General features: G+C 56.2%; 1 protein-coding gene and 1 long non-coding RNA gene across 12 annotated transcripts in view; one reads left to right on the forward strand and one right to left on the reverse strand.

Moving 5' to 3' along the window:
* CNTFR (ciliary neurotrophic factor receptor) overlaps positions 1–19,993 on the forward strand; it is a 39,068-nt gene extending 19,075 nt beyond the window's left edge. For 5 of the 10 annotated variants that reach the window (XM_016960773.4, XM_016960774.4, XM_016960772.4 and 2 more), the window contains 8 exons: positions 2,421–2,505; positions 6,567–6,800; positions 13,452–13,569; positions 13,744–13,910; positions 15,016–15,179; positions 18,571–18,751; positions 19,097–19,265; positions 19,355–19,993. In XM_016960773.4, coding sequence (XP_016816262.2) covers positions 2,421–2,505; positions 6,567–6,800; positions 13,452–13,569; positions 13,744–13,910; positions 15,016–15,179; positions 18,571–18,751; positions 19,097–19,265; position 19,355 — 1,119 coding nt within the window. In that variant the 3' untranslated portion in view covers positions 19,356–19,993. Of the gene's footprint in view, positions 1–2,420; positions 2,506–6,566; positions 6,801–13,451; positions 13,570–13,743; positions 13,911–15,015; positions 15,180–18,570; positions 18,752–19,096; positions 19,270–19,354 lie in introns of those variants that run through there. The other 5 variants (XM_054658793.2, XM_054658792.2, XM_016960771.4 and 2 more) reach the window with 2 other exon arrangements.
* On the reverse strand, positions 367–3,390 carry LOC107976641 (uncharacterized). 2 transcript variants are annotated; one of them, XR_008537268.2, is made up of 3 exons: positions 3,245–3,390; positions 1,655–1,889; positions 367–1,385 (listed from the first exon to the last, which is right to left on the reverse strand). It is a non-coding gene; the product is annotated as an uncharacterized LOC107976641 (long non-coding RNA). The 2 variants fall into 2 exon arrangements; XR_008537267.2 differs by having other exon boundaries at positions 381–1,429.
* Positions 19,994–22,911: the final 2,918 nt, after the last annotated feature.

Consider the following 22,911-nt stretch of genomic DNA (forward strand, 5'->3'; position numbering starts at 1 on the left):
TGCTCCCATGTGGTGGGCAGTGGGCCTGGCACTGAGGCGGAGGATCTTCCTGGCTGTGAGGAGAAAGACATGGACAGATGGCAGAGGCAGTGGGGGAGGGTGTGAGGGCGACTGGCTAGGGCTGAGGTCGGGGAACCAGGTAGGCCTCTGGCTGCTGGTCTCGTTTTCTCTCTCTTACACAAGCTCTGAATTCAGGCAGTCCTGGGTTCATTTCCTGGCTGCACAGCTTGCTGGCTGTGTAACTTTGGCCATTGTCTTAACCTCCTAGGCCTGAGGAGTAGCTGAAGAGTGGTGAGGGGCTGAGGGTCAGAAGGAGCCAGGCCAAGTGGTAGCTAAGGCGCCAGGAGTCACTGATGCACAAAGGGTAGCTGGGGCCACTTAGGACACAGAGAGATTTACTGTGCCAGGGAGGGGCAGTCAGGGCACCTGTGGCTGTGACAGGGAGGAAAGGAAAAGCAGGCTCAGAGGAGGGGACTTTCCTGGAGAGGGTCAAGGGTAGCAAAAGGCAGGCAGGAGCCCTCTCCCACAGGAAGCCCCAGGAAGTCCATTGCTCTCCAGCCTCTCCACAGCTGCTTCAGGCTGATACCCACATTTGTCTCTGTTATGCTATGTCTGCACTGTCTGGAGCTGAGTCTCTGGCACTTTCTCGGGGTGTATCTGGCACTGCGTCTCTGTCAGTTTCTCTGGCTGTGTGTCTGGCTGTTTCTCTGGCAGTCTTTCTAACGGTGTCTCTGGCAGTGTGTCTGACTGTGTGTCTGACAGTGTCTCTGGCAGTGTTTGGAGTGGTGTGGATACTTCCTGACTGAGCATCTGGCTGTGGCTCTGGCTCTTCTCTCAAGCTGTTTTTCTGGGTGTACGCCTGTTTGCGTCTATCAGTTTCTCTGGTATTTCTCTGCTTGTGTGTCAGACAGTTTCTCTGGCACTGTTTCTGACAGTGTCTTAGCTCTCTGGCTTTGTCGCCGACGGCTTCACTGCCTGTGCTCCTTGCTCGTCCTTCGGCAGTGTATCTGCCTGGGTCTAGCTGAGTCCTTTACAGTGTTTCTGGTGGGTCCTTTGATTGTGTCGCTGTTCTCTGACCACCTCTCTGGCTGGTTATCTGGTTTCATCTACCTGTCTCTTTGGCTTTGTCTGATGGTCCTGCTAACAGTCTCTGGTGTATCTTCCACTGTGTGTGGAGCTGTTTCTTTGGGGTTCTGTCTGGTGGTTTGGGGCAGTGTCCCCGGCCAGCATCTTTGCTGTGTGGCTGGCTGGAATCTCGGAGAGTGGCCCTGGTTGAGTGTCTGGTAGCATCCCTCAGTATTTCTCTGGATCTTTGCTTCTGTGTGGTTGATAGTTCTCTCTCTTCAGACTGAAGGTCAAGGGGTTTGTTACATTTGCAGCCCATTCTGCAGGAAATAATTATTTCCCTGCCATCAAGTGTAGGTGTGTGCTGGGGGAGGGGGAGAGAATAGTTGGACTCATCTCAGGAAGCAGGACACCAGGTTGGGGGGCACTGGATCCATCCTGGCTTCTGGGGCCATGTCCTGAGTGCATCCTGTGTACTTGCATGGGTGCATGTGGACACTGATGCACGCCTACTGGGCTGGGGGTCCCAGGCTCCTAGGGGCACATGGCTGGGGTCAAGGGTGGGCCGGGGTCCCTGACAAGGACTTACATATTAAAATCCTTCATTTTCTCTTGATCATTGGTGTACAATTACAGAAAAGCCACATCTGACCTGGGTCATGTCCCACTGCCCTGACTCGACTGCTCTGAGCTTCTCAGGGCCCAGTGGCAAGGCTCGCCGCAGGGGTGTCGGGGACAGATGACGGATCTGAGGAGCTCCCGAGCATCCAGGTTTCAGGCTCTCTCCCCAGGAGCACAGCAGGGGGCCTGCCATTCAAAGCAATCTGGAGAAGTACAGACCTCCAATTGAGTTAAAACATTACCCTTTCAGTTTATGATGTTTATAGCTAATTAGCTAACCTCACCAGTAAACTTTTTTTTTTTTTTTAGAAAAATGGCCCTGGCATTACCAATATTCTGTAACTCATTTGCAGTTGACAACATTGTGTAGCCACTAGTCTTATCGAACAGCAAACCACCATAGGTTGCCTTCTACCATCTTAGCAAACCTTTGCCTGCAGATGCCAATAATGTTGCTTTCTGTTGCCTGAAAGAAGATCTTGAGCCCCATTAAGAAGGGCATTTTGGGGTCAAGATGCTCTCACCTTAAACCAGGCTTCCTAAGCTCCCTGCCTGCATGATTCCCACCTCCTACTCCGTGTCAGTCGGGTTGGGTGAAAGCAGAGAGGGTGAGGGCCTCTCCAGGGCCCTAGGGCTGGGATTTCCCAGTCTTGCCTGAGAACAGGAGGGGCTCCCCAGGACAGTCCTGCCTGAGCTGATGCTGTCCCCTCCCCCACCCCGGTTTCTCCCAACAGATGGCTGCTCCTGTCCCATGGGCCTGCTGTGCTGTGCTTGCTGCCGCTGCCGCAGTTGTCTACGCCCAGAGACACAGTCCACAGGGTGAGTGCTCACGGGAGCCGCCTGCTGACCCCCCTCTCAGAGCTGGGCATGAACCCTCACTGGCATAGCTGCATCCTGACACCACCCAAGAGTCACACACTGGCATTGTCACACATGACCACCCAGAGGGACATGGAGTCATGTGACACTGATATGCACAGTCCTCCACACTCACACTAGGGTGGTCGAATGTTGACGGTGTCTCTGGCTTGAGATGATCTGTCTTCTTACTAGGGTGGCATAGGGTACAGGCAGGTGGGATGGGAGTTGACGGGGGAGGCTGGGGCGGGACCTGTATATTGTATCTGGGTGAAAGGGGATCTCTCGGAGATTTGTGGGGTGCAGTTGGAGGCACCGATTGGAGACAGTGGGCAAGACTGCAGGTCACCTTCTACCCTCAGCTTCATCCCAGACGGAGGATGGGGACAGAGAAGGTGGACTGAGAATGAGATGAGGGGACAGGCTAATATGCGGGAGAGAGCCAGTGCACTAAGGAAGGGACAGGTTAATCAGCTGGAATGGCCACACGGGGGAGGGACAGCTCAGGGCTCGGCCATTGGCAGCCTCCTTGCCCTCCCTTTACCTATTTCTCCAGTGAGGGGCAAGGCCTGCCCACAGCCCACAGGACAAGGAGCGGTGTTAACAGAGGCCCTCTTAACTTGGCCACCTGCCCCTCTACTGCACTTGAGGCAGCACCTCAAACAGCAACATCAGCCCGAGGTCTGAACTCAAAACTCACCTTGAACCAGGCTTCCTAAGCTCCCTGCCTGCATGATTCCCACCTCCTACTCCGTGTCAGTCGGGTTGGGTGAAAGCAGAGAGGGTGAGGGCCTCTCCAGGGACCAGGCATGGAGCAGACCCTGGTGGCTGGGCTCTGCCACCCTCAAGGCTGTGGGTAGTGAGTCGAGGCTTATATGGCCTCTTCTTTATGAGATCAACAGTGAGACCCGGAGAGATCCTGGCCAGCCCCAGGGGCATTGACTGGGCATCCCTAGGGCCTGCCAGTGGTCTCTACCTTGTGTCCCCATGGTCCTGGACATAAGGCCACCTCTCTGAGAGTGTGAAACTGTGTTCTTGTGAGGGTGAGAGTGTGTCCCTGTTTGAGTGCATTTCTCTGTGTGGCTGTATCCTTGTGGACTGTTCCTCACGTGTGACATTGTCTATGTCACCTTGCCTGTCTGCATGCCCTTTGTGGGGCTGCATCCTTGTGTTTGAGACTGTACCCCACATGTAATTGTGTCTCTCTGTTTCTCTTTGTGTGTTTGTATTAAACTGTCTCCCTGTGTCCCTGGGCATAACTGCTGTGCCTTCAGGTGATGGTGCCCTTCTTGTACGTGTACATGTGATCTCGTATCAGGTGTTACCATCCCTGAAGTGAGACAGTGTCCCTGTGTGACTGTGAACTTATGTGTGACTGTGGCCTTGTGGATGACTGTCCTGTATGTCCTTCTTCTTTAGGGGTGACTGCCCTTGTTCCTGTGTGTGTGGCAAAGTGAAGTTGCTTTAGGATGCCCGGGGGGACTGTTTCTGGCATGTGGTCCCCCGTGAGCCTGTGTGTGCAGGTGTGAGGGAGCCGTCAGCTCTGTCCCTCTGTGTTCTCCATGTCCATGACCTCATCCCGTCTCTGTCTCTCATCCTGGCTTCTAACAACCTTTTCACAGCTGATTCCTTTGGAGCATTTGTCACCGCGTCAGGGCCAAGAACCCCATCCTCCCCCTGCTGCTTGATTTAATTTCTGAAATGGACAGCACATCAGTAGGGGCACCCACGGGGCGGGAGCAGAGCTGTCCAGAGACAAAAGATTAAATCACTGCCATCTTTGGAGCAGTTGCATGGTTGCGTGTATTGCCATTGTTGTGTTATTGTAGCAGTTGTGACACTGTGTGCTTGTCATGTCCTCTTACCCCTCCACCTCTCCATTGTGGCCTGTGGTTGTCTTCTGCCATTGTGTTGTCATTTTTTCGTTCTGCCCTGCCTTTACATCATCGGTCTGTCATTATTGTCAGGTTGTGTTTCTACTTTTTTTGTGCAGCAGACAAGGTGTGGTGGGGAGGTGTTATCCCATAGCCATTGTATGTAATGTGCTGTTCGGTCGCTGTGTCCTCGTGTGGTGGCTGTACCTGCTCCCCAGGATTAAAGGCCACACTGGGTCCACGTTAGCGTTGAGCTGCCTGGTCAGTGTTGATGTGTTGCTGCTGGGACCATGATGGCCACGCCCCCTCCCCAAAGGTCAGTTTTCAGCCTCCTCCTCAGGCAGCTGGATGCAAAGTCTCTGCTAGGGGGTGCAGAGAGAGGGGCTTGGCGTGTTTCCTGGAAGCTCCAGGTTTTTGGAAGGGAGGCTGGAGGGGGGCTCAGTGGCTGGAGCTGGTGGACTGTTGGGGGGGCTCAGTGGCCGGAGTCTTGGACACTGGGCCTCTGGTCAGGGGGAGGCCCCTGTTTAGTGTCTGGTCCAGCCTCACAGCTGTGGCCTCCAAGGCCCCCAGCCACCGCCCTTCCGCCCGTTCATCCTCTGTCTGGCTGGTCCCAGGCTCCACAGACGAGTGGTCAGGGCTGGCTGGGTCTCCTGCTTCCTTCTTCTCTGACAGGGACAGAGAGGCTCAGAGAGGGGCAGGATAGAGATAGGCAGCGAGGGAGAGAGAGCCGGAGTCACAGAGAGACCCTGGCACAGCGAGGACGACAGAGGCAGCAAACTGGGACAGATGTTCCAGCGCAGAGCAAAGCAGGGCTGAGGAGGGGGCTGCAATGGGAGGAGGGCGTGGCCAGTGGGTCCAAGGGGGATCCCTACACCCCTGCAGTCTTGGTGGTGTTAACAAGTCTAATTAAGAGGCCACTGGCCCAACTTAATTGGCTCGTTAACAGGAATTGCCTCTGAAAATCCCCCAGCTCAGCAGGGTGGCTCTCTGGAGGGGAGATGTAAGCGAGTGTTAACGAGGGATCCCGCAGCCCCCCACCCCAACTGCTGCCCTCTCCCCCTTCCCTTCTCCTCTCCCACCCTCACTCCACAGATCTGGCCAAGACCTGGGAAGTGTCTGTCTCTCAGGCTCAGGGGATAGGATGAGAAGGGGGTGTCCTGAGATTCCCATCTCCCTATCTCTGTGTGCCTGCATCTTAAATCTGCCTCTCTGCCCTGATCGCTTCCCCCACTTCGCGCTGCCTATCGACAGGTGCTCGCCTCCACCCTTCCATTTCCAGTCTCCTGGGCTCTGTCCATCACGCCTGGGTTGCTGAAGGCAGGGCTGGGGTTTGCTTTTGGCTCTAACAGGCCGCTCCTGGGGGTAGGAGAGGAATGGTCAGAGTGCTGGCTCCATCCCAGCAGCACCGCACCCCCCAAGCCCCCAACCTGCCCTAAGTAGTTCCTGCCTTGTGAACCTGACAGCTGCCAGGAGTTCCCTAGGGTTCCCTGCTGCCCATTCTCCCTTCTTCTGCTGCTGCCTGAGCCCTGGATGGCTGAGGGGCGGGTTGTTGTGGGGTGGCAGGCTGGGAAGGCAGAGGAAAGGGAGAGAGACAGGAAGAGAGATCGGGGAGGTGGGGATAGAGACAGAACAGAAAGAGACAAGGATGGGGGAAGAGAAAGAGATAGGGAGACAGAAAAAGGAGTCCAGGAGTGGGGCCCTTCAATGCCAGCTTGCCTGGGTAATAATGGACGTCAGTAACTGGGCTGGGCCTGTGGGTGGCAAGAGATCAGGGTCATGGGGGTCAGGAAACTTTAAAAAACCCAGGGACTGGAGAGGAACTGGGTTTTCTCTGAGAACTGACCCCTCTCAGCACTATGCAAACTCTCTGTCACATGCAAACACACACACAGAAGATCGCCCATTCACATACCTAGCCCCTGTACATGCTCACTCACATTCACATTTGGAGACATTCATATACCCACACACTTGCACAGGCATAGAGGAGCTTTGAACACTCTCCATCTCCCCAAACATTGACACAGACACCGAGCCTCTCGTCCTCACTCATCCATCCTCACAGGCTCTTGTCTGAGCACGCTCGCCTGCGGGTGCTGGGCAGGGCTGTGACCTGTGACTTTTGCCCTGTGCCCCCACCCCCCACAGAGGCACCCCATGTGCAGTACGAGCGCCTGGGCTCTGACGTGACACTGCCATGTGGGACAGCAAACTGGGATGCTGCGGTGACGTGGAGGGTAAATGGGACAGACCTGGCCCCTGACCTGCTCAACGGCTCTCAGCTGGTGCTCCGTGGCCTGGAACTGGGCCACAGTGGTCTCTACGCCTGCTTCCACCGTGACTCCTGGCACCTGCGCCACCAAGTCCTGCTGCATGTGGGCTGTAAGTGTTGCCCCCACCCCTCATCCAGCCTCCCTCCTTCCTTGAGACCCAGACTCCTAGCCCAGATCAAGTCCCCTTCCTGTTAGGGGGATACGGAGAGGGGAGAGCTGCAGCCTGACCCTTGCCCTCTGATTTTGTCCTGGCCCGCTCTTCTGGCCTCTGAGCCCAGTCTTGCCCACTGAGTCCAGACCCCTAGACAATTTGCCCACACATCCCACCCCCGTGGAGGTCTTGGGTATCCTAAAACCCTATTCCCTCTGACAACATAGGCAGAGAGCTGGTAAGGCATGGCTCACCTGGGACATGAGTGGGGAGAGACCCTCAGGTCACGGATCTGAGCTAGAGGAGCCTCACTGTGTCTGCTTCCACAAGGGCTAGTCAGAGGGCCTCAGGGAGGGAAGTGGGATATGTGGTTATACAGGTATAGGCAAGGCGCTCCAGGAGGCTCCAGGGAAGGAGGAAGGCATCCTGGAGTGGGAAGTGAATGGAGACTTGGGAAGCGAATGGTGATTTAGAAGACGCATTGAAACATCATTTCTGGCAGAGAGCTGGGTGTGACCTTAGGCCTCAGCGGCTGGGAGGGCATGTAAAGGCCACTTGGGCTGGTGTTGATGTGGAGAGGGAGCTGAAGGAAGGGACGGGGGGCAGATCATGATCCTGGAAGCTGGGCAGTGACATCTTCTGGGTCATGTTCTTAAAAGATCACTCTGAGTGGAGGGAGGCAGGTTGGATGGAGAAAAACCAAGGTAGGAAGGAGACTGTTACTGGATGCAGGAGAGAGGATGAGGACCTGGGACCAGGGCATGGAGCTGGGGAAGCTGAGAAGGCGCAGTTGGACGTCGAAGAATTGGTGATGGATTGGAGGTGGGAAGGACAGGAGAGTAGAAGGTGGGAGGAGTCAAGACAGCTGGAGGAACCCATGACTGCAACAGGAAGAAAACGGAAGGAAAAGATAATGTGTGCTGTTTGAACAGTGTCTTAGTTTGGGTTTCCCTAGAATCAGATCCCAAGATGAGAATTCTTATGCAAGTAGTTTATTTGGCAGGTGAAGGAAATACCGTGAAGGAATGGGAAAGTGACACACAAAAAGGAAGTTAGATTAGTCAATAAAGAGTGAGTTATCCAGACATTGCCTCTTGGCGACTGATGTTAACCACCAAGATGCAGATGCATCTTGTGCAGATGCAGAACGTGCACCTGAGTTGCCCTGCCTGAGGGTGAGGGAGCTGGGATGTGTATACACTAGCTCCTGCCCGTCAGTGATTGAGAGATTCACCTGGGGTGGGAGGGAGGCTCTTTGATTCCCCAGCACTTTTGCCCTGATGTCCCAGCAGGCAAAGCAAAAGAAAGCTCTTAGGCGAATAACTGCAGAATTTGGGAGTGAGAAGTATTAATAGTATGGGCAAGGGATCGGCGGCTCCCTAGACATCTGCTGCAGACCTGTTCAGTGGGATCCTTGGAGGACAACCGGGAGTTGATGGCTGGTAACCAGTGGGTCTGAGCGTCTGGGATTCAGGGAGAGGCCTCTGCTGGAGATGGATATTTGTGGGGGGTTGTCAGCATTAAGGCCATGGGAGGATGTGAGATGGCTAAGGGAGAGATCGTGGAGTGAAAAGAGAAGAGGACCCAGAATTGAGCCCTAAAGACCATCAGCATTTAAAGAGGTCGATGGAGGGAAATGAGCCACAAAAAGAAATAAGGAGCCAGCAAGAAGGTAGAGGGAAGACCAGGTGAGTGTGATTTGGAAGAGGGATCTTGAGAAGTCAGAATGACAAGGCCATCACCATTGTTGAGGGTGAGGTGGGCAGGCATCCAGATCCCAGCTGGAGGTACCCACCAACAGAGTGAATACTCTGAACATAGTTCCATTTCTTCATTTCTTTTCTCCTGAGCCAATGATTCAAGCTCCTCTGGCCTCATTTTATTTGGGTATGGTTCACCCCACTGCCCAAAAGTCATCTCCTTATTCCCTAGAAGCTACCTAGCAGATGTTTAAGGGATCTGGGAGCAGACACTTGCCTCGCTGTCAGAAGACTGGTGTAGAACACTGTGTAAAATGTTAGGCTGAAGGGTTGTTCAGGGTCTTCCACAAAAACACTGACCCACCAGTAGGGCTTAAAGAGGTGTGAAAATGTATTTTGGTGGGAATGTACCTTTCCCCATGGGAAGGCCTTTTTTTGGTTATTGTTTAATGTGTCTAAACTGAAGAGATGGCGTTCAAAACCCAACATTTTAGTTGCAAGCCATGGGTGGAGTGACCCCTGTTGGCCAGCTTGAGAAATGCAGGACCAGCCTAACAATTCTCCTTGGCCCACTATGGGGTCCATCAGAAGTGGAGCACTCAGCCTAGCCCCAGGCCCTTTCAGAGGGAAAAGGGACATTTACTGAGTGCCATGGAAAAAGGATGAACCCAACTTGGCATCGGTCACCCACATCCCTGTCTTCTCAGTTTGGGCCCAGAAGTCCTCAGGATGGACAAGACTGACTGTGATGGCTGGGCCTTGATGACCCTGGACCCCCATTCTTGATGATGTGATCTTGAGAGGTCGTTGGAGGGGAATTGGGTCTTGAAGTAATGTCCATAGTCTATACCCACGGGACATGCCCACAGCTGCCCTGTTGTGACCAGGGCCCAGACCTTTTATATAGAGTGCTCACTGCCCTCCAGGCCCTGCTGCCAGATGAAGGCTGGCCATGAGTTGGCTGTAGCATTAGTTTCAGGTACTTATCTCTCATTGCATTATTTCCTTCTAAAGACCTGGTCAGAGGAACAGGGGATATTAATCATTATCGTCTCAGTCACTTTATATTAGTAACAAGAGACTGGCTTTGGCAACACTCAGTATCAAATTATCCTTCCTGCCAGCTCTCAGAGAACAGGACAGAGTTACCCCTGATTTGTGGGTCATTCAAACCAAAAATTATTTAATATTTATCCCAAACACATGCAATTTGTCTCTATTTACAAGGGAACTTGGTCTTAACAGTATTCTGTTGGAAGTCTCCTTAACCAGGCTAATCCCTGAACTGCTTTCTCCTGATCCACCTTCTTGCTCTCAGGTGGATCCTCACGAGCAGAGCCCTAAGGACTCCTCTCCTCCCTAGGATGATGGAAGGACCCCCCACATTAGGAAGCAGGATCACAGTGTTGCTTTTAGTAGCATCTTTTTATTTACAAGACACTGCTGATTCTGTATCGTTCTGATCTTAAGCTAAAACAAACCAGAGATTAAAATGATTTTTAAATGGACAGTTCCTTCTCCAGTTTTTTAAAACTTTTATTTGATTGGTTAGGATGGAAGCTCTGGGTCCCCTGGTTCAGCACTGCTTTCCCTGCAGCCCTGTTTGGCTGGAAAGGAAAGAGTGAGGAGAGGGCTATGGTCAAAGAAGACGTCTGGGGAGAAATCACAAGTGGGAGGTCGCCGGGGCATTTGGGAGTCCAGAAGTTGGAATGCCTCAAGGGATGCCACGAGATAAGGCTGAGCCAGGCCTGAGCCTTGAGTGCCAGGCAGGAGGTGGCGTGTGGGTGGGGCGTGGGTAGGGCTGGAGTGGAAGGGTCACCCTGCCCCACCCTGCCTGATCTGGCCTGGCCTAGGGTGTGGGCAGCTTGCCCCTCCTCCTCTCTGGGACGGCGGGCAGGCCTCATGCGTGCCGGGGGCTCCAGCCCAGGCGGGCTGGCGAGATGAGAGGAAAAACATGCGGTTTGGTGGGCTGGACATGGAAAAACAAGCCAATTAGGAGGAAAACAAACAAACCCTGGGCCAGTGGGGGCACACGCACGCATACACACGCGCACACGGCCCCGCGTGGGACCCAGGGACACCCTGCCACAGGCTGACAGTCACTTGGGTGTCTCAAGAGCCCCCACAAGGGGCAACCCAGATGCCGTGTATGCCCAGAGCCTGATACTGTGACCTGTGTGCATAAGAGCTTTTGCTCAGACACTCTCTTTAACATGCACTCACACGGTGTTCAATTCATACGTGTGAACATGCTGGGAATTCTGGGCACCCTCCCACATGCACAGTTTGCAAAATACATTCAGCCTCACTAAGCTCCATCACATATGCACTGCCTCATGTATGAGCTCTAGCTGTCACTGTGTTCAGACACAATGGCACACTTACAGGCACTCTAACAGAGTACCTTGGCCACACAGCCTTGCACATAGAGACAGTCTCGAGATTGAACAGCCTCACCCTGAGTCACGTGCAAACACAGTCATCCAGTCCCACACAGCCTCCCATCCTACAGTTACACAACGGCCCAGAGTCTCACAGTCACACACATGGAGCCTCACAGTTACACACAGCCTTGCAATCACAGCGTCTTAAAAACAGCTTTTCCTCCAACTCACAACACACTCACAACAGGCATCCTGATCTCACACTGTCCTACAATCTCACAGCACCCCCACCTCCGCCCACCCGGCCCCTCAGCTGGGCTCCAGCTGCAGCAAGTCACTCCTTTTCTTCCTTTTGTTTTTCTTTCCTCCTTTTCCCTCTGAGAAACCTGGTCCCTGTCAGGAAACCCAAGCCCTTCCCTGCTCAGGGCCCAGGGCCAGGCAGGAGTAGCCAGATGACAGACAAAGCCCCCAGTCAGCCCCCCAACCCCCACCCCACCATGACCTCCCCAGTCAGGGAGAGGAACTGGCGTGAGGGGGAGGTTGGAAGGGGACGCGGTCTGAGGGGGGAGGACAGTCGGGGAGTGGGGGAGCCTGGTCAGTGGGGAGGCTGGCCAGGGGTGGGGGCCTGTGAGTCCAGTGCCGTGGCCCGCTCTGCCCTCCGAGGAGTCCGGGGCAGCAGGGAGCTGACTCTGCACACTCCGATCCCCACCCCACCCCCAGCGCCCTTCCCCTTCCTGGGGGTAAGGGGGGCGGTGGCAGGAGCGGGGAGTGGAGGCTTCTCGCCGACCTCGGAATGTCCTTTCCTCCTGGGGTGGCTGCCAACTCTGGCTTGGCCAACAGGCCCCCAGAAGGCACTTCCTGTGTCCTTGGCCGCCCCCCACCCCACCCCCAGGCAGAGTTCTGCACCCATGGGCAGACAGGGAAGAGACACTAAAGGCACACAGGATGAACATGGAACGACATGAGATGGACGCAGGGCCCGGAAGGCTTCCCAAGGGAGGCGCACAGTGGAAGGCAGAATGCAGGTTGGCCCTGTGGGGTCTCAGCTGGACCCCGCTTTCCCTGACAGGCCTGGGGAATGGAGCTGCCTCCGCCCACAGCATTGCCCCCTCCACCTGGTGCCCTGGAGTTCTCCTGATGCCTCTCTGCCCCCTCATCTCTTCTGCTGCAAAGCTAGATCTGGATCCTGGGGGTTCTGCCCCAGGCCTCTCCCAGCATCACACATACTGGACACGCACACGCAATCACACAGAGTCACTCACAGTCACGTGCACACTGTGGATGGAAGCCCACTGTTCCCCTGTGTCACCATGGCCACTCTACAAGCATAGACATGCACTCCCCTTCACTGTCCCTGGCTTATTGCGCTGCCCCCCTCCCATTTCCTGTCCACCTGTCAGGCTGGGGGCGGGGGAGGGGGGAGGCACAGGAGGGAGGTGTCAGTGTCCCTGGAGCCGCAGACGGACATTCCTTGCTCGGGTCAGATCACATAAGCTGCCTCCTTCCAGGAACCTGAGCCGCCTGTCCTCACGCCTTACCCAATGCCTGAGGGTGGGACAGCTGGGCTAAGTGCTCACGGCAGCAAAAAAGAGTGTGGGCTAGACAGCAGAAAGGACTTCCCAAGTGTGTGTGTATAGGGTTACCCCTGTCCTGGGGTTTAGCTCTGGCTTACTGTCTGACCTTGAGAGGTCCTTATCCCTCTCTGGGCCTTCCTATTCCAGAGTGAGGGCAGCTGCTTACCATGTAAAGGGCTTCTTAAAGGGTCTGCGATGGAGATGCTGGGGGCTGGCACTAAGGTGAGGTACACACAAAGGGAACAGCAGCTTCCTTTCAACAGGCACTTGTACACACACACAATCATACACAGACATGCAGATTCACACACATCCGCATAGCTGCTCCTACGGATCCCTGGTCACTCATTCATGTCACATAGAGACATGCATGTAGCACGTATACCCCTGCATGCAGACATCTACAAACATAGATATGCATACAAACAGCTGCCCAGTGCTGTTCCTGTGTAGCCACCAGGCCTGTCCTCGTGTCTCCGTCTCTACTGAGGGAAGTCTGGGGTGTCTCTTCTCTAGGAAGTGCACCCGATACTCCAGCAGTCGGAGGACCCATTCAAGACTCCCCTCGTCTCTGCAGCACAGTCTTCCTCTGGGAGTGGACACAAAGTGGCAGGAGATGTGGGGCTGGGGCCGATTCCCCCAGACATCACCTCCATCCTGTGATTGATGAGTTGAGGCCCGCAGCCCCCTGCTCCCCACGGTTCCTGCCTCCATTGAGCAGGTGGAGGGGGGGTTCCGTGTCCGCACAGCCCTTGTTTTTCTTTAATTAAACATCTGGCTGTCTGTGGCCTGGGAAGCCTCAGACCCTCGCTGACAGCCTCCCCGCCACAACTTTGGCATCAATGATGGGTTGAGGGGGGAGAGCAGGGGCTCTGGGGCCCACCTGTCCCCATACAGTGCAGGGGACTGGGAGCTCCAAGAATGCCCTGACCATACTGTCCTCACCCCCAGTGCCGCCGCGGGAGCCTGTGCTCAGCTGCCGCTCCAACACTTACCCCAAGGGCTTCTACTGCAGCTGGCATCTGCCCACCCCCACCTACATTCCCAACACCTTCAATGTGACTGTGCTGTGAGTAGCTGCGCCTGTGACCCGGGTCCAGCCCTGACCTCTGACCTCTCCCCCATCCCACCACCATGCCCTCCGTCCATACCCCAGCCCTGCCTTGGGCTTGACCTTTCCTCAACCTCTGCCCCACCTGACCCTTGATGTTCGTAACAGTGCCTGGGTCTCACCTCTCCCCAGGCATGGCTCCAAAATTATGGTCTGTGAGAAGGACCCAGCCCTCAAGAACCGCTGCCACATTCGCTACATGCACCTGTTCTCCACCATCAAGTACAAGGTCTCCATAAGTGTCAGCAATGCCCTGGGCCACAATGCCACAGCTATCACCTTTGACGAGTTCACCATTGGTACGTGTGGCGGTTGGGGGGACCTGCTGCCTACTCCAGTGGGAATGTAAGTGGATGTGTGCCATTGGTGGGGATGTCCACATGCATGCACATGTATACATGGCATGTACATGCCTCTGCACAGGTATGTACAGTGCACATATATGTGCACATATATGCATGACATATATACCTGTGAACGTGTAAGTGAATGTCCTTTACCTGAAGGGCAGAGAGACCTGTCCAGCAGCTCTTTCGATCATTTTTCTGGCTCCCAGAACATGCAGCAGGGGGAAGGGGGGGCAGGCTGGGCCAGACCCTTGTGCAGCTGCAGCCTCCACCGCACCCCCCCCAACTCTAATGGCTTCCTTACGGCCTGTGATGAATGAGGTGTCAGAACAGGAGACAGGACTGGGACAGATACTGCCCTCCCCCTGACCCCCCCATCCCAGCCAGACCCTCTACCTGCCCCTGCCCTATTCCAGGCAGGCTCTCTGCCTGCTATTCCCCTGCCCCAACCAGACCTTCTGCCTGCCCCTGTCTTCTCCCCAGACCCCATGGCTGGATCCCTAGACAGAGTATTTCTACATAAGCTGGGCCCTTAGGCGCTCCCATCAGATCCCCAGCCTACCTCCAGATCTGCAACACCTGTGGACTGTCTTTTACCCTTGACCCAGGTCTTAGTTTGGAACTGGAAAAGTTGAAGTGAAAAACCAGGCTTGGGGGACTGTGTGATGCTGGTGTAGGAGGGGGTAGTCCAGGTGACAGTGGGGGTGACAGTGGTAACTATGGAGGCATCATATTGTCTTAGTTACTGGGATGCGGGTCAGTATGAGGATAGGGTTGGGATGATGGGATGATGAGATGAAATTTGGAATGTTGATATTAAGAGTTGGTGACAGTGACTGTAGTGACAGTCATTGGTGATGATGGGGATGTCAGACTTGGAACTAATGAGATAGTTGTCTATGGTAGTTTTCAGAATTGACAACAGAGAAGAGGCACGCTGACTATGATGTTGATGACAATGGTTGGCAATATGAGAGGGTCAACATGGTGGCTGGAGTTGACAAAGTGGGTTGTTGCCAGAGATTAGTGTCGTAATGAAGCTATGTCTCCTGAACAGTGAAGCCTGATCCTCCAGAAAATGTGGTAGCCCGGCCAGTGCCCAGCAACCCTCGCCGGCTGGAGGTGACGTGGCAGACCCCCTCGACCTGGCCTGACCCTGAGTCTTTTCCTCTCAAGTTCTTTCTGCGCTACCGACCCCTCATCCTGGACCAGTGGCAGCATGTGAGTGCCCTGCCCGGCCAAGATCCTGGGTGCCTGAGTTAGAATCATGTGCAGTGAGTGGCACCCATATCCCACGTGGCAGCAGCTCCATTGTGAGACCTGATGCATCAGGCTCTCTGCGGGGAAAAGGGACAGGTGGGCCTGGGAGAATGGATGGAGCTGAGGCAGGTGTCCTTAGGGGTTCCCAGTGACCCGTTAGTGCAGCGGGAACACATATGTCTTTCTGTGGCTCCCCGGGGTCGTGGAGAGAAATGCAGGGAGGGAGATGGTGAGGGAGGGAGATGGCGGGGGAGGGAGATGGCGAGGGAGGGAGATGGTGAGGGAGGGAGATGGCGGGGGAGGGAGATGGCGGGGGAGGGAGATGGCGGGCAGGACAGGCAAGGCTCCCTTTCCTTACCTCGCTCTCAGCCCTGACCAGGCATCTCCCTCTTTACACTCTGGCCCAGGCTCTGGGCTTGTGCTGGCCCCAAGGGACAGGAACGTGCCTGTCCTCAAGGGCTCACAGATGGGCCCAAGGGGTCAGGATCAGGCAGTGGGGTCAAGCCTGGTCCAGCATGTGAGTTTAGGCCCTGACTGGCATCAGGACTCCAAAGTCAGACCCAGCTTAGGGGTCAGCTTGAGGCTGTGAGTCAGAAGGTAGCCTGGCTGGGAACCAAGCAGTGGACAAGGGGTCAGACTATGGTCTGGATCAAGCTACAATAGAGAGCTCTGGGGAACAGCCAGAGGTCTGGGGCAGACTTGGGGTTCTCTTGCTTTGAAAGCCCTGGGCCCATAGGGTCGTGGGCACTCTGTGTGGCCCATGAGGCCTGTGGGCTAGGAGTGGGGTTGAGAGGGTGCTCCATGGGACAACCCAGGCTGGTTCCTGGGGGTCAACTTGTACCCCCACCTCATCTACCAGGCTCTAACTCCAGCTCCTCGTGCCCCTATCCAGTCCGGCCTTTAAAGTGTGTAATTCGATTCCTGGGTGCCTGTCCCCCACAAAGTCTGCTCATGCACTCACATGTTCCCTGACAGAGTCCGGAGTCCCTCCCGCCTGGCCAGCTGCCCGCGCCTAATGCATTGCTAATAACCAGGGTCTAGTTTCACAAGCCCCCCCTCCCCCGCTAACGAGCTACAGGCAGCAGCCCCGCGCGCGTCGCAGCGCACACGCCTTGCAGTGGACCTGGCACACCGCCCACCACACACACGGGAACATGCACACACACGCGTCTCCCAGCGGGACCCGTACACCATACGTGTGTGTGACTAACATGCCAAGACCATGCGCAAAACTGACCCCCACACTGAGGTGGGAGAAGCAAAGTGTGCAGGCTCCGTGGCGAGAACATGCGTGGCCTGTAGTGCATCCTAGCCCCATTCTGTGTCTCACTGGCACTGGGGTTGGTTAGATTTATGGTTCTTTTCAGCTGAAGTTTTGCTCTGAACAGAGTCTATTCTCCCCAGTCCTTGACCTTGGGGAGAGGCAGGTGTATGACTGGGAGGGGGCGAGAAGGGCAGAACAGAGAAAAACATCATTTGGATTTTCAGGAGGAAAATACAGACCAGGAATTGCAAAAGAATGGGCCCTGGGCAGGGGCTGTCTCAGCATGGACAAGAGGGAGGCAAGTACTGGGACCCAGCATGGGTTCCCTGCAGCTCCTGCGCTGGCCTGGAGGGCGTGTCTGGCATCTGCTCCAGCAGACCACGGAGGACTCCCAGGGGAGGCCGATGTCAGTGACTAGGGAGTTCCTGCCAATTGAGAAGCCTTTCTCTTGAGAGGGAGGATGAAGGGATCACTGATAACCTAGCAAGAAGGATCCTGGTCTAGGATATGTGGCCCCGAGGAGAGCACTGACCTCCTGGGGGCCACATTCCTGGAGGTATGGTGCCCACCATGAGCCCACAATGAGGCGGCAATTTGATCTGTTCCCCGTGGCTCCCTCCCTGTGGGGAGAGACTGACCTGGAGATCTGCCGTCTAATCCTGGCAGGAGGGAGACAGAGCTGAAGGAGCCGTGGCTACTCAGCCAGAGGGTATCTTTGCCGAGCAGAAAGGGACTGGGGTGCCAGAGGTGGAACTGGGACCCTGGCTCCAGGAGAAGAGGGTCTTTGGGACCCTCCGATCTTCCAGGGCTGAGATTAGGATTTACTGAGCCCAGGGTCTGGGCCCAAAAGGTGTCTCACCATGACCCTGACCTTTACCACCGTATCAGGGCCACAGGCTGAGCAGGAACTGGAGGGGCTTCCTGCCCCGCTTGGACCCACCGCACATGCCCAGACACATACACACACGTGTGCATGCACTCACAGCCTGTCAGGTCAGATAGCCCAGACCCCAGTTTTCTGGGGGGAAGATTGGAACAGGGACCAAAAAAGCCCTGAAGCCAGACGTGGCCCAGAGCGGCCCCCTCCTCCGCCCCTGCCGGCTGCCCCTGTTTACGAGGCGGCTTAATGAGGCAGCGGGTGCCGCTGAGATGAACCAGAGCCCAGCCTGGGCCTGGAAGGGGCGCCGGACAGGCAGGCCGGCCTGGAGGGTTGGGGGAGACCAGCAGGATGGGGCCAGCGGGGCGAGAGTGGAGTGGCGATGCCTCCAGGAGGAAATGGAGCAGCTGTCCTGCGCCCTGCAGCTCCAGGGGCTGTCCCCCACCCCTTTCCGCCCCAGCAGGGTGATAACCACACTGAGGCCTTCCTAAGGGGAGGCTCAGCTGGGGCCAGGCTGGTAGGTGCCTTGGGCATCTGGGAACCTAGGCTGTGACCAGAAGCCATGGTAATGACAGCGCTAGCTGAAGTGTGTTTGGTGCTGTCCTCATGCCTTGGTCCTCATTGTAACCCTAAGAGATGGATACTCTCATGAATGCCGTTTTACAGATGAGGATGGCAAGGCATGAGGATGTTAAGTAACTTGGTCACCTCAGTACTAAGGGATGGGGCCAAATTTGGAACTCAGGTAGCCTAGCTCCAGTCAGTGTGTCAACCTCCCCTCTCTGTGGCTTCCTGGTGGGAGAGGAGGACAGCATTACCATCTCCTCTCACCCCCTGCCCTTGCCACCTCCAGGCTGGGACTGTGGTCGGGATTCAGCCGGGCTAGGGGCTGTGAGAGAGCAGGGGCAACAGCAGAGTTGTAGGCACAGGGCCAAGACCTCCTTATTCTCCCCTGGGGTGTTTCTGGTCTCCTTAAAGATGTCATTACTCTCCTTCAGGGACAACTCCCCTCCTGTGGGGTCTCCTCCCTAAGATGTCCCCAGTCTCTGGCAAGAATATTCTCCATGTCCTCCTTCTCCTCAGGGAAGTCCTCACTGCCCCCAGAGCCCTTTACTCTCCTCTCCCCAGAGGCATGCTCACTTCCTCTGGAGGGACCTCACCCTCCTGGCCCCCAGGTGTGTCCTTACCCCCACCCCATGGTCTGGCTGCAGGTGGAGCTGTCCGACGGCACAGCACACACCATCACAGATGCCTACGCCGGGAAGGAGTACATTATCCAGGTGGCAGCCAAGGACAATGAGATCGGGACATGGAGTGACTGGAGCGTGGCTGCCCACGCTACGCCCTGGACTGAGGAACCGCGACACCTCACCACGGAGGCCCAGGCTGCGGGTGAGCTTGCTCCCGCCCCTACCTCCTGGCTTTGCTGTCCTGGAGGCCTGTGGTAGAACCTGTGGTCTGGTTCTACCCTGCTGCCTCCAGCCTCTGCTCCTGGGGGTAGCCACACTTCTGCCTGTCTGTCCAACTCCTGCCATTCCTGGTCCTTGCTATCTGGACATCCTTGGTAGGGGTCATTGGGTGGAGGGGTTATCTGTGAGCCTTGGGAAACAGGATCTGCCTGATGGGGGAGGCAGTACCAGTCTGATGCAGGAAGCAGAATGGTATGTCTCATGAGCCCCCAGATCTGGATGGGACCCCAGCCCTGGCCTTGCCCTGAGTTTCCCCCATGTTCCCCAGAGACCACGACCAGCACCACCAGCTCCCTGGCACCCCCACCTACCACGAAGATCTGTGACCCTGGGGAGCTGGGCAGCGGCGGGGGACCCTCGGCACCCTTCTTGGTCAGCGTCCCCATCACTCTGGCCCTGGCTGCCGCTGCCGCCACTGCCAGCAGTCTCTTGATCTGGTAGGTTGAGTGAGGCTGGGTGGCAGAGGGAGCCTGAGGGAACCCCCACTCCAGCCCCCTCCCTGACAGGCCCCTGCCTGTCTCTACAGAGCCCGGCACCCCATGAGGACATGCAGAGCACCTGCAGAGGAGCAGGAGGCCGGAGCTGAGCCTGCAGACCCCGGTTTCTATTTTGCACACGGGCAGGAGGACCTTTTGCATTCTCTTCAGACACAATTTGTGGAGACCCCGGCGGGCCCGGGCCTGCCGGCCCCCAGCCCTGCCGCACCAAGCTGGCCCTCCTTCCTCCCTCAGGGGAGGTGGGCCATGCAGCTAACCCACCCACCAAAGACCCCCTCACCCTGGCCCCTTGGGCTGGACCCTCCAATGCCAGCGACTCCCAGGAGCCCTTGGGGGACGTGAGGGGAGCCTCTCACATCCGATTTCTCCTCCTGCCCCAGCCTCCTGTCTATCCCAGGGTCTCTGTTGCCACCATCAGATTATAAGCTCCTGATGCTGGGGGGGCCCAGCCATCCCCCTCCCCCCAGCACCCACACTTTTCAGTCCCCTCCCCTCTGCCCTGTTTTGTATACCCCTCCCCTGACCCTGCTCCTATCCCACAGTATTTAATGCCCTGTCAGTCCCTTCTAGTCTGACTCAATGGTAACTTGCTGTATTTGAATTTTTTATAGATGTATATACAGGGTGGGGGGGGTGGGCGGTTCTCATTAAACATCACCATTTCATGAGTCCTTGGAACAGACCCACTTTGGGAGGGTACCCCTCTTCCAAGGACCCCACCCCATCCAGGGCTGGCGGAGGAAAGAAACTGTAGTTGGGCAAGGTGGGGAGAGGTGTTCAGCTTTCAGGCCAGTGTAGCTGGTAACAGTGTTGTCTACTTCTTGGGGGGTAGGGCTTTCCTGGAGCACAGAGTTGCAGCCAGGGAAAAACTGTGGGAAATAAGGGATCCCACAGGGGTATCCAGTCAGTCCTGGAGGCTGCCGAAGTCCTGGCTGGGGCAGAAGCCTTTCAAGGGTCACCTCTAGAACTGCTTTCCATGAGTGCCCAGGCCTGAGCCCAGTGCACAGGGCTAGGGATGATGGCAGAAGGGGAGGGAGGCTTCATCCTTGGGGCCAGGGGGTGTGCGTGATCCCTGCCATCCAAGAGACAGTCCAGGGGTGCTAGAAGGTCAGGCCTAGGGCTCAGCCAGGACACAAGGGCTCAGAGCACAGAGTGTCCTGGGCCTGGGCAGGCAGGGGGGCTGCCTGAAGGAGGAGGCTGCTTGGAGTGTGACCAGGGACGGGGCCTGGGCTTCAGGACTGGAATGACAGAGTACAAGGCTTACTCCCAGGGCTGGGTTATAGTCAGGACTCAGTGTGGAGCTGGAGGGGGTGGGGCTTTGGCTTTACAGGATGGTCAGTCTTTGGTCCGGCCTCAGATACTGCCCACACCCTTCCAGTCCCCAAACTGGGGCTCCGGGATCCCTCTGACTTCTCCTCAGAGGAGGACACTTGGCTGTCCCAGGCCTGCTTAGGTCCAGACCCCACTTATAGAAGCCGCCTTACTGAGCATAAGCAGGCATTTCTCAGCTGGGAATGCCCAGGGCTGGGGCTAGGTAGGCAGGCCATGTGACCTGGGGGCGGGGGTGAAAGGGGAGGTCGGAGCTCCAACCTGGGGAGCCAGGTTTTGGCCTTTCTCTGGGTTCCTGGAGTAAGAAGAGGGGGGTGGAGTCAAAGTCAGGTCCACACCCACACCCACCTGTGCACAGATGTGTCCTCCTGATACATTCCCCATGGCAGGCACTGAGCACTACACCTCTACAGAGCCACCTGCCACCCTGATGCCATCACACTTTCTCCCAGTTCAAACCCTTCACCTCAGACTAGGCTCCGGAAATGGATACCCCTTGCTGCGATCGCCAGGCCTCCCTGGGATCGTGCCCTGGGAGGGGGATTGGCAGTGCCTCAAGCACCGATGAGTCTGGCCTGCACAAGACACAGTCCCAGAGGTGGGGCCTGGTGAGGGGCTTCACAGTAAAATGGCCGTCTCTTCTCCAGGTTAGAAGAGAGAGGGGTATTCTAGGTGGGAGACCCCTGAAAGCAAAGGCCTGGCGTCAAGGTGAAGCCTGTGGCTTTTCAAGCTGAACAGCCCCAGCTGTGGAAGCACAGGGCTCTTCATTCACAGGAAGAGGCTCCCAGGATGGATATCCTGAGAGGTGGCTGTGGACCTGCTCTGTACCCTGAACCCTGAGTTCTGCCTGGGGGTCTGGTCCCTGTGAGGTGTGGCTCAGCCTGAACCTAGGCTCCAGGTCCAGCATGAGTAGAGATAACAGGGGGTCACCAACGGTCTCCCCCAGAACATTCCTGGGATGTGTCAGAACTTCTACCCTTCATCTTTGGGGTGGGTGGGATGAAGTGAGGAGTCTCTGGCCTGAGCTGCCTTTCTGCCTTGAGAGCCCTGGTCAGCCCTGACCTACCCACCGCCCACCGAGCTTGGGCATCAGCAATCTGGCCTCCATTAGCAACATGGGAAAGCAATTACGTGGGGCCTCAGGAGGAGGGGGCAGAAGGAGGGGAGGGGGCCTGCCGGAGCTTCAGAGGCCAATGGAGGGGAGGACTGGGGCCTCCATCTCTCTGCCCCCAGCCCTAAGAGAGAACCTGCTCTGCCTCAAGCCCAGGGTGGCTGGAGGGGCAGCGTCATTGCCTCTGACTAGACAACTGGCCTGGGCCTGTGGGTGGTCACCTTCCTTGTGGGTCTTGGGCCCTTGGCCTCACATAGGCTGTTTGCCTTGGAGGGTCTCAGTTGCTGACTGTTGCCTCTCTGTAGTACTGTCCCTTCACATCCAGTTCCCATGGTGGTTCTGGGGAGCCAGGCATAAGTGCAGACATCAGTCATTGGAGTTAAAACAGAATCTGGAGAATTAAAACAACCCTGAGGCGTGGGGGGAAGGGGAGGCTGGGATCCCAGACCCCAGGTGCATTGCACAGGGGCCCAGTCTTCCAGCCCCCTACTTCTCTTTGCTCCCCGATGATACACTGTGGCTGGGCCCCGCTCTGTGTCCTGGCCTATCAGCCCCCTGCCCACTTGATCTCTCTTCCAGTGTGGCTCTGCTCCATTCTTACAACTCTAGACCTGTCTCTGTGCACCCCGCCCCTCTCTTCTTGCTGAACCCATTCTCATTTCTATGTTTGTCTCTTTTTTTTTTTTGAGACGGAGTCTCACTCTGTCTCCCAGGCTGGAGTGCAATGGTGAGATCTAGGCTCACTGCAACCGCTGCCTGCCAGGTTCAAGCGATTCTCCTGCCTCAGCCTCCCGGGTAGCTGGGATTACAGGCGCCCGCCACCATGCCCGGCTAATTTTTGTATTTTTAGTAGAGACGGGGTTTTGCCATGTTGGCCAGACTGGTCCAAACTCCTGACCTCAGGTGATCCGCCCACCTTGGCCTCCCAAAGTGCTGAGATTACAGGCGTGAGCCACTGCGCCCAGCCTATATTTATCTCTTTCTGTCCCATTCCTATCTCTGAATCTGTCTTTGTCCTGGTTCCTATCTGCATTTCTTTCTGTATGTCTCTGTTCCATCCCTGTCTCTCTGTATGTCTCCATCTTGTGTCTCTTCTCCTGTCTCTTCTTCCCTCGTTTCTATATTCATCCCTCTCCATGCTTGTCT

Source organism: Pan troglodytes, chromosome 11, assembly GCF_028858775.2.
Source record: "Pan troglodytes isolate AG18354 chromosome 11, NHGRI_mPanTro3-v2.0_pri, whole genome shotgun sequence".
Classification (NCBI taxonomy): Eukaryota; Metazoa; Chordata; class Mammalia; order Primates; family Hominidae; genus Pan; species Pan troglodytes.